Source organism: Gracilinanus agilis, chromosome 1 (genome assembly GCF_016433145.1).
Source record: "Gracilinanus agilis isolate LMUSP501 chromosome 1, AgileGrace, whole genome shotgun sequence".
NCBI lineage: Eukaryota > Metazoa > Chordata > Mammalia > Didelphimorphia > Didelphidae > Gracilinanus > Gracilinanus agilis.
Window position 1 is genome coordinate 283,350,093 of NC_058130.1, and position 11,230 is coordinate 283,361,322.

Here is an 11,230-nt window from a genome sequence, read left to right on the forward strand (position 1 = left end):
AAAGTAAGATACATTGGGAAAGAGGGAAAGAAGAAAAAGAATGGGGGAAATTATTTCATATAGAAGAGGCATTTTAAATGTATTTATATGTTATATGTACATTTATATGTATGAGTATTTATAGTAGAGGGGGAAATGAGAGGGGCCAGATAATACTTGAAGCTTACTCAGTTGAACTGGTTCAAAAAGAGAAGAATATTTATGCATACTTAGTTGGATGTAGAAATCTATTTTACGCAACAGGGAAGTAAGAGGAGGGGAAGGGGCTAAGATAAAAGGGGAGTTAGAGGGGCAGCTGGGTAGCTCAGTGGATTGAGAGTCAGGCCTAGAGACAGGAGGTCCTAGGTTCAAATCTGACCTCATACACTACCCAGCTGTGTGACCCGGGGCAAGTCACTTGACCCCCATTGCCCACCCTTACCACTCTCCACCAAGGAGCCAATACACAGAAGTTAAGGGTTTAAAAAAAAAAGGGGAGGGATTTAGAGGAGGAAGGGATGACTAAAGGAGGCAGTGGCCAGAAACATATCTATACAGTTATATATGTCACCTTCACAAAAATTAACCAGGTATTAAGGAATTTTAAAAAATCACAAGTTCCAAAAAGCAGAAATATTAAATTCACCCTTTTCAGACCACAGTGAAATAAAAAAAATGACATCCAATAAAAGGCCTTGAAAGCATAGATTAAAAATTAATTTTAATCTAAATAATCAAATTCTAAAGAATGAATGGCCAAGGAACAAATCATAGAAACAATCAATAAAATCACTTAAGAGAATGACAATAATGAGACAACAACCCAAAATTTATGGGATACAGCCAAAGCAGTACTTAGAGGAAAAAAGCATATCCCTAAATGCATACATCAATAAAAGAGAGAAAGAACAGATCAATGAATTTGGCATGCATTCAAAAAAATAAACTTAAAAAACCAACATTTAAAATCCTTAATTAAAGCAAAATAAGAATCCTTGAAAATTAAAAGAGATATTAATAAAATTGAATGTTAAAAAACCGAACCAGTTTAAACTAATAAAACTAGGTGCTAGTTTTATGGAGGGAAAACAATATATAAACCATTAGTTAATATGATTTTTTTAAAGAAAGAAAACCAAATTACTAGTCAAAAATGAAAAGGGTGAATGGACCAACAATGAAGGTGAGATTTAAACAATTAGTAGAAGTTACTTTGTCCAATTAACCCATGTGAAATACTTCTAAATTTACATTTTTTCTTTATTATTTCCAATTCTTAGAATTCTGGCACAGTTCATGCTCTTCAGTAGTATAATACAGATAAATATTTCCTTTTAAAAACAATATAGAAATGTGTCGTTTCCTCTTTCATTCCACCCAGTAGTAAAAGTTTGTGGAATAGCAGGCAACAATAATTTATCTTCAGGTCATAAAGCCTCCATAATCATAGAGTACAATGCATAGTTACAAAGTAAATCATAATAGGCCTAATTAGTCTTAACATAACATTATGGTTGCTGGGCATGTAAATGTAAAAATGAAGGAAAATGTTACTATAATTGAAATCATTTGATGTCTATGACTAATAAAAAGCATTATTAGCAAATTTAATTTCTCAAATGCCCAAAAGATGGCTATGGATGAATGTCATGTAACAGTTCTGTCTAGGAGAAAGAAAAAAAGGAAGGCTTTGAGCTGCTTCTCACTCAACAAAACAATAACAAACAAAAAATAACATAAGTAATTTAGTCAGCCAAAACTGGTTTGGATTCATGGTTTAGGCTTCTATTTTAATTAATTCGGTACTATCTTTCATCTTAATACCCATCAACCTGCTCAAACTCCTTAAATCTGAACATGAATGTTGACTGTTTGTGGGTGCATAACTCCCACAGGTCCAGGTTCTTGAGGAGATGGCCCCCAGCAACTGTTGATATTTAGGGGGAGATATTTGAGAACATAATTTGAGGATTTAAAAAATGTAACTATTTGACCACTTGAAGGCAAATATATGTATTCATGTATTTGCAAAATGAAAACTTATAGTCAGAAAGTATACTAGTTATCACTTTATATAACAGATGTATTCCTAAAGAGTTTCATGTACATCAAGTTTTGGTTAATTACATGATGCCATTAATGCATAAGAGGAGCTTTCTATTGTAACAGATATTCCAATAAAATAAGTAATTCTTCCAAAATCCATCCTTTTTAAACTCATATTTTTATATATAAATATACCTGTGCTACACAGCTACTTTCATATTTTTCACAGCTATTTTCATACACAGAAATACACTATTAAATATTTCTGAATTGTTTCAGCATCATCTTCAATGCCTATATCATTTGTTGATATTCACATGTGAGATCTACATGATGCATTTATTTATAGGACATTTGGGTTGAAATGGTTTCCTTTTTCTTTTTCATTTTCTTTCTCCTTTTTTTGAAGAAGAAAACAGAGAAACTAGAAGTATATGATAATTTCAAATGGATGTATTTCCAGATCAGAAAAAAATTCCAAGTACTTTGAGGAAGTGAGTGGGAAAGTACAAGTTGACATATATTGTTTCTTGTCTAGCTGCTTCTCCACATTACCTCAAAAAGTAGATTTTTCCACTCTGAGAATCCATAGAGAAGTTAAATACCATTGTGATATAGCCAGTGAATCTTTAAGTGATTTGGAGTTCAATCTGTTATCTCCCTTGCAAACACAAACACACATGCACATCCTATTATATAAAAGTCAAACAGGATCTGATCTGTACAAGCCCAAAACATACTCTAGCTATGTCATTCTTCCAAGGTTATGTGTATAGACATTGTTTGTTCTTTTCCTCTTTCCCTTTCTGTTCCTTTCTCCTTGAAACTAACCCCCCAAACCCACTCTCACCTGTTTTTCCTAATGGAAACTTTTTCCCCTTTCTTTTCTTTCTATTTTTTAAAGAAACTTAAGCACAAAAGGAAAATGAAAAAGCTACAGACTGATTTGGCAACAGCTAAGCAGGAGGCTGCCATCACAGTGCTGGAACTCAATGAAAAGATAAAGACTCTTTATGAAGGAAAGCCAACCCCTAGAGGTCAGTATATACATGGAACTAGAGGTCTGAGTGCATGTTGGAACTGTACAGTATGCTAAAGAATAAGGATGTTCAGTGTTAGCATCTTGTCCTGGCTTGATCCTTCTGCAGCATAGGTCGAAGTAATGCACTGTCAACTTTTTCAAAATTTTGGACATTTTCTTAATTAGAGGTAGAAAACTGAATAAAAAAGGTCTTGCTAACATTTTATTAGAGAAAGACTTTGAAGATGAAAGCTAGGATGTAGTCCAGTGATTCCCAAAGTGGGCACCACCGCCCCCTGGTGGGTGCTGCAGCAATCCAAGGGAGGCAGTGATGGCCACAGGTGCATTTACCTTTCCTATTAATTGCTATTAAAAATTTTAAAAAATTAATTTCCAGGGGGCTAAGTAATATTTTTTCTGGAAAGGGGGTGGTAGGCCAAAAAAGTTTGGTAACCACTGATGTAGTCAAATAGATTTTATGTTTCCTGAAGGCTTGAACCATTCTCCTTTATTTCCTTCAGCATTTAGCAAAGAACCTTAGTTATATAGAGACAGTAATTATTTAATTGAAAATAATGCATTGATTACAACCAACAGCAATAATAAAGGAAGGGAAAAGGAGTAGAGAAGAAAGGATTAACCTCTCATAGAAACATGGTTCAGAAACTGAATGAGTCATATCTGTAAATGGATAGCAGGGTTGGAAGATGAGAGAGGCAGATAAATACAAGAGATAATATTTTGGAACTAAATAAACATATCAATATATAAACAGGAAATATTATTTGAAAAGTTAACTGAGTGTTCAGAGGAATTTTAACAGCCATCAATGCCTATTAGAAAACATATTTTGTAATACCACTACTGGTTCTGGATCCCAAAGAGATAATAAAAAGGGGAAAATATCTGCTTGTACAAAAATACTTGTAGTAGTTCTTTTTGTGGTGACAAAGAATTGGAAATTGAGGAGATGCCAATCAATTGGGGAATGGCTAAACAAATTGTGGTATATGATGGTGATAAAATACTATTGTGCTATAAAGAAATGGCAAGCAAGATGATTTCAGAAAAAGATGGAAAGATCTACAATGAACTGGTACAGAGCAAAATAAGCAGAACTGTAGAACATTGTACACAGTAAATGCAATATTATATGACTGTCAACTGTGAAAACATGGCCCTCTCAGCAATAAAATGATCTGGGACAATTCTGAAGGACTTATAATGGGAAATGCTATCCACTTCTGGAGAAAGAACTGTTGGAGTTGGATCAAAGCATACCATCTATTATACCAATGTATTTACAATTTTATTTTGTATGAGTGTGCTTTTACAACCAATATGGAAGTGTGTTTTGCATGATAATACACACATGGCCCAGATTAAATTGCTTACCATTTCTGAGTAGGGAGGGAAGAGAAGAAGGGAGACAGTTTAGATATTACAACCTTGGAAAACATATGATGAAAATTATTATTACATGTAATTGGGAAAATAAAATATCTTTGAATTTTAAAAAAAGCAACCTTATTTCTATCTCAGAGGGACACAGAAAGAAAATCAGATTCTCATGAACATCATGCCCCTCTCTCTTTAGTTTAATTTGAGCTACATAAAAGATCTATTTTCTCTTTGGTAGATCTCTTGAAATACTTTCTCAGAGGCTACTCTTCCTTCCTTTGGTGTGTGCCGCACTGGTAAAACCTGTTTCATCCTATTGTTATTGATTTAGCTACTTGTACTACTTATAAGTAACTTGGAGGAGAGGAGGAGGAATTATGTGGAAACAAAGTTAATGATGAGAAGGAAACAAGTAGTTGTGATGACTGACTCTAGAAAATAGTGGTTATGAAATTGTTTGGGAAAATCTTTTTCTGACATATCTGGGTTTAATGTGAAACAGTCACAAAAAGGACAATCTGATACCAGAGTAGTGAATGTTCTTAGACGTGAGTATATATCACTAGTTCCACAGGATCTTGGAAATGATAGTGAATGAAAAGATTTCCCACTCTCAAAAGCTATTTCAGGAGAAAATGAACAGAAAAATTGTATGAGCATTGTAAAGTACCAATGTCTTAGAAAGATAAACAAAATCTATGAAAATTTCTTGCCTTTACTCAGAATAACGATGTCTTTTCTGGTCATGCCTTTCATACTGAAGAGAGATTTGACTTGTCCTTTTCCATGGATCGCAGAACAAGTAGAGGCCAATTATTGGGAGGAATTTTTGACTCAGTAGAAGGAAAAATTTCCTAAATGCAGTGTGGTTTAGTGCAAAGAAAGAACTTGATTTCAAATCTTTATTACCCATTTGCCTATGTAACTTTGGGCATGTCACTCACCTATATGGAACTCATTTAACTCACCTATATGCTGCTCAGTTTTCTTATCTTCAATACTTGTGTATTGGTCTAGAACAGTGATGGGCAAACTTTTAAAAGAGGGGGCCAAAGGAAAGGAAATGCTCATCTGTCAGTCTGTTTCTAAGTCAACTCTTTCAAAGTTTCATTGTATTGTATTCATCAGATTAGGAATAATGTCCCCATAGCCAGATAGAACATTTCAGGGGTCTGCATCTGGCCCGCAGGCAGTAGTTTGCCTATCACTGATCTAGAACAGTGATGGTGAACCTTTTGGAGATGGAGTGCCAGGGCCCACCCCTACCCCACCCACTGAATGGAGTGCTGTGCCCACCCCAATCAGAGACTGAGTGCCACACCCTGCCCTCTATGTAACCCCTCCCTTACCCTAGAAAGGGGAGGGGAAGTGCTCCCATTGGGATGGTGGTCAGAGGGGTGAGTGATGAGAGGTGTATGCGGAGAGGGGGAGGAGAATACCCTGGGCACTCTTCTCCCCTCCAGCTCTGTGCCACTGAGTTATGATCCTCTCAAACCTAGCTCCTTTCCAGCCCCACCACAGCCATCTGTACTGCCTCCTCACATAGCATGTGAACCTCCCCCCACCCACCTCCTCAGCACCTTACCCCAGATAGGAGAGGAAGCACTCCCATTGGCTACTGGGCAGAGGGGCAGGGGAAATGAGGAATGTCCTCAGGTGCATGAGCAGGGGGAGAGGAACAGCTCTGCTCTGAGTCCTTCTGGTTTACTAGTAACAAATTCTCATTTGCCATCATGGGTCTAGAGCAGGGGTCGGCAACATATAGCTCTCGAGCCATATCTGTCTCTTTTGAGGGCCAGATATGGCTCTTTCTGCAGGAGCCATAAAGTCAATTTTTTTTTAGGTGCTGTTATAGGAGCGCACACTGTGAGCACTGTACGGCTCTCACGAAATTACATTTTAGAAAATGTGGCATTTATGGCTCTCATGGCCAAAAAGGTTGCCGACCCCTGGTCTAGAGGATCCAGATGACTTATTAGCTTCCATAAAATCAAATTAGAGGTGGTTAAAATGGAATGAGCTGACTTGGGAAGATTCTGGTTGCTAGCTTTCAAATGGAAGATGGGCAATGCCAATCCCACTTCAGGCTGCTAATGGGAAAATATGATTCTAGGGAAAAGCCTATATAAGAAAAACTAGCAACCTCCATCATATCCCTATCCCTAGCATGCTCTACTAGTGACCTGAAGAATTTTTACTTGGTTAAAAATCTAGAACTCCTTTTGGTTGAGCTAAGTTACCTTGCTCCATTGGGAAAACTTCTTCACTTTGTATTGTTTTGCATAGGTTCCTCTTAAACTTTACCTGGTTTCTGTTAAATGGGCCTATTTGTGAATTTCTATGTGTATTGTGAAACTAATATTTAGAAGGAAATGAGTCATCTCATGTAGAGACCTTGCAGCCCTGCTTACCCAATTAATAGCCCTATTTCTCCTTTCAAAAAACCATCACCCACAGGCCTATAAACACATCTTGTGCTGCAGTTATCTTTTTCATATTCCTTTCAAATAGTATTTTTCTGTTATAAAACAATGCTTAAGGTATTATCCTTTCCCTGGAGATCTGCATTTTCTTATGAGAGTCTTAAATTTAAGCCCTGGGGGACCAAATTAATCTCTACTGACACAAGTACCATCTGAGGGGGAAGGAGGAATATTTGAGAATGAGGTACTCTGTAGTGCTTCTCAAAATCCTGTATGGAAGTGACTATCTAGTCATGACAAACCAAATTTTTAAAGAGGACAAGGATATTTAATTTCTGTTGACTTGGATTTTCTCCAGAGTTATTCTCTACTTCTCAATAACCAGGTAGAAACAAAATTTACAAATCAAGTAAGCCCTTTGTACAAAATCTCTAAATTATTAGTGTTTTGGAATTTCCTTGATTTCTTTATCCCTTAGGAACATACTCTACTAAATGTTAATTTATTAGGTTTATATTTTAAAGGAGTCTTGAGAATTGTGAGGAATATTTTATGGTAGTTAATGTGGTCAAATATGTTTTTTTTCAATACAATAAGCAAATTTATTTGCTATGTATTTAAGTTGGCACTAAATAAACAAATTGCTTCAGTCAGAGAGAAATCTTGCTTGAAAAGAAAGTGTCTATTATAAAACTGGAACAATAGCAAATTTAACTTGCAAAATCAGTTTTATTTGTTCATTTTACTTTGTGCAAATAATCAAGGCAAATGGTGCATACTTATTAGTCTTTCCAGCTGGCTGCTATTGCTGAAATGTGCAAACTGCCCATTAGAATATATAAGCTTAACTTGGGTTTAGAATAGCTAACTGAGTTGGAACTTGAGCTTCAATTCACTATCTTCCTTCTGGGTAAAATTGCCTAACATTTACTAGGGTTTACTAGAATAATTTTCCAGTGAAACTTTCCAAGTATAGACCTTATCAGCTATTTGAGGGTATTCAGTGTCACTGGGAACTTTTCCTAAAATTGCTGTTCCCATCTTTAATCCAAGCTATATAGCATCTAATAGCCTGGAATAACTTCAAGTCCATTTATTGTCCAATAAGATACTTGGTACATTTAAGTAAATACCTGTTGTTGTAATATAAGATTCCTAAGCAATGTAAGAGTATTATTCCTTTAAGTGAATGATGCTTAAAGATCTTGTTTTGTTTCATTTTTTATTTTTATATTACCAATACCTCAAATATACTTGTGAGGGAAGGGTAGAAAAGGTAGTAAAGTAGAGAAGGGGAAGGGAATAAGCATTTATATAATGCCTACTATATGCCAAACACTATACTGAGCATCTAGAATATATATATATTTTTTTTTTAATTCATTTTTGTTGATATTTTTCTTTTAAAAAGACATTTTGATACCCCTCTCAGATAGTAATTCCATATAATAAAGAATAAAAAAGAGGAAAAAACAGTTCAACAAAACTAACTACCATATAAAAAATTCTGATTTATATTTTTTATTTGGTATTATAGACCCCTTGTCAGTCATCTCTTCAAAGATGTAGAGAAAGGGTGAAAGGGAGTTTGATATATCTCTCCTTTGAGGCCAATTTTTGTTATTTTAATTTCATTGTATTGTTTTTATTGTTTTATTATTATTGCTGTATATTTAGAATGTTTTAATCATATACATGTGATTATATATGCGCACATACATATAGGAAGATATAGGATATGATGCAAGGTGAAATAAGGAAAGCCCATATGTCTTCTCATGCTTCTCTGTATTCATCATATTTCATGGGCATTTACTCTCTCTTAGTTCTTTACTACTACAAAAAAAAAAAAAACAACTTGCAGAAGTATTGTCTTTTCTTTTATATTCCCACTCAGACCTCCTTGGGAATATAAATCTAGCAGTAAAATCTTTGAGCCAGGGGATAAAGACATTTTAGTCACTTTCTTCACATAATTTCAAATTACTTTTAAGAATGGTTAGATCTGTACTATCAGTAATTCATTAACGTACTTGTCTTTCCATGACTTTTCAGACATTGTTTAAACCTATCTTTTGACATCTTTATCAATATACTGTGAAACGAAACCTAAAAGTTGTTTTAATTTGTATTTCTCTTATTGGCGATTTGGAGTATTCATTCATAAGATTAACAGGCTGCAATTCTTCTCAGAACTTTTGTTCAAATCCTTTGGCTTCTAATCTATTAGGGAATGATTCTATTCAATAGTTGTATTAATCCCCCATATATCTTATATCAGATTTTTTATCAGATACTTCCTAAAAATATTTTTCTCAGTTGTCTGTGTCTATTGTTATTCTAGTTGCATTAGTTTTGTTTATGCGAACAAAATTTTTCAGTCATGTAATCAAAATTATCTGTTTGTTATTTCGTAGTCATCTTTTCCTTTTATTTTGCCATAGCTGTGAAAAAATATAATCTTCATTATTTGTGGCATAAACATATATACTTAGGTTGCTTTCATTTTGAATTTACCCTTGTATAAAGGGTAGGATGTTGGTCTAAACCTAATCACTATCAGACAATTTTCTTGGCGATTTATATCAAATTGGGAGCTTTTTCCTAGGTGATTTGTATTTTCAGGTTGTTTGAACACTGAGTTACCTGAATTAAATTACTTCTGATTCTTTTCTAGTCTGCTCCATTGTTATACTCTTCTATTTTTTTAAAGAGCACTGAATAATTTTAAGGATTATTGCTTTATGATACAGTTTGAGATCTGGAAGTGCTATTCTTTTCTTCCTACATTTTTTCATATTTTTGTTCCTCCAAATGAATTTTATCTAGCTATATAAAGTTTTTCCTGGATAGTTTGATTGATGTTAACACAAATTTCTGTGAATTCATTTTAGTAGTACTGTAATTTTCATTATATTCATATTTTCCAGTTATGAACACTAATTATCCCTCCAATTATTTGTTATTCTTTATTTGTTTAAAAGGTATATTTTTAAAATTGTAGCTATAGTTGTCTATGGGGAGGTTGGTGGGGGGAGAGGGAGAGAAAGACCAAGGAAAATTTTTCTGAAAATTTTTTTAAATTGTAGCTATTCAAATATCAATATACTTTCAATAGTTGCCTCCCAGATATTTTATACATTTTGTATTTGTTTTGAGTGAAACATACATTTTTATTATTCCTTTCTAGATTCTGATATGTGAATGTATGTGTATTTGCTTATGTATCCTTTTTTGTGGGCTCACTTTTAATCTCCTATTTATTTAAGCTATTCATTTCCTCTGATTTCTATGATTTTTTTGCTATTTCTGATTTTTATGCTAATTTTCTAGGATTTTTAGAGTAGGGATAGTTTTGTTTCCTCCTTGACTATCCTTATGACTTTAATTTCTTTTTGTCTTAGTTCCATTGCTATTATTTCTAGAACTGGGTCAAATAATGTCAGGGAAAAGAGATATCCTTATTTTGTTGTAACTTTTCAGTCATTTAGTCATATATGACTCTTCATTACACTATGAACCATATTTTGCATGTGCTTTTCTTAGCAAAAATATTGGAGTGGTTTGCCATTTTCTTCAATAGATTAAGGTAAAAAAGGTTAAGTGACTTGCTCAAGGTCACACAGCTAGTAAGTGACTAAAGGAAGATTTGAGCTCAGGTCTTCTTGACTCCAGGCCTATCACTCTATACACTGAGCTATCTAGTTGCTCCATTTTATTCTTTTATTAACTAGGAAGGCTTCTAGTACTTCTCTATTGCATATAATGCTAGATTTTAATTTTAGATAGATACTTTTATAGTATTTTTTAAAAGATCTCTTTGCTAATGCCCTCCTTATAGGTTTTTTAGTAAAAATTATATCCCTAGAATTTTCTTGATTCTTCAGAAGTCAATTACACACTCCCCTATTCTCTCAAAATCCTGACTTGTGACTGGTTAGGGAAATGGTAAAATATCTGAAGTTCTTAAATTAGTGGCTAAGAGTGACTGGTATATGAAGCCTAAATAATTTTTTTTTTGGTGAAAGAAAACTATTTTTCCTATACTGTTCAACATTTGTATCAGGATGAAGACAGAAATGGTTTTCAGACTTGTAGATTACACAAAGCTAGGAAAGAGAGAAAATTATTGGATTATAGAATAAGTTAGGCAGTTTGATAGGGGTAGTGTTGGCTAGAAAGGTAAGAAAGATGTAGCTAAGCCAGTCTAGAATGAGATGAAAGCCCTTAGATTAATGTTAATAAGTGAATCCAAAGATTTTGCTTTAGGGAAGGTAAAAACTGGACCAAATTAATGATTAGCAAGAATTCACATGGGGCATAAAAACAACACACATGTGTATATATATATATATATATA

At 34.1% G+C, this 11,230-nt stretch overlaps 1 protein-coding gene across 1 annotated transcript in view; it reads left to right on the top strand.

The window, feature by feature from the left end:
• Window positions 1–2,935: 2,935 nt before the first annotated feature.
• Window positions 2,936–11,230, top strand: part of CCDC192 (coiled-coil domain containing 192) — a gene marked incomplete at its 5' end in the record, with an annotated part of 105,202 nt that continues 96,907 nt past the window's right edge. Inside the window, one exon of the mRNA XM_044680006.1 lies at window positions 2,936–3,062. Coding sequence (XP_044535941.1) covers window positions 2,936–3,062 — 127 coding nt within the window. The remainder of the gene's footprint in view (window positions 3,063–11,230) is intronic.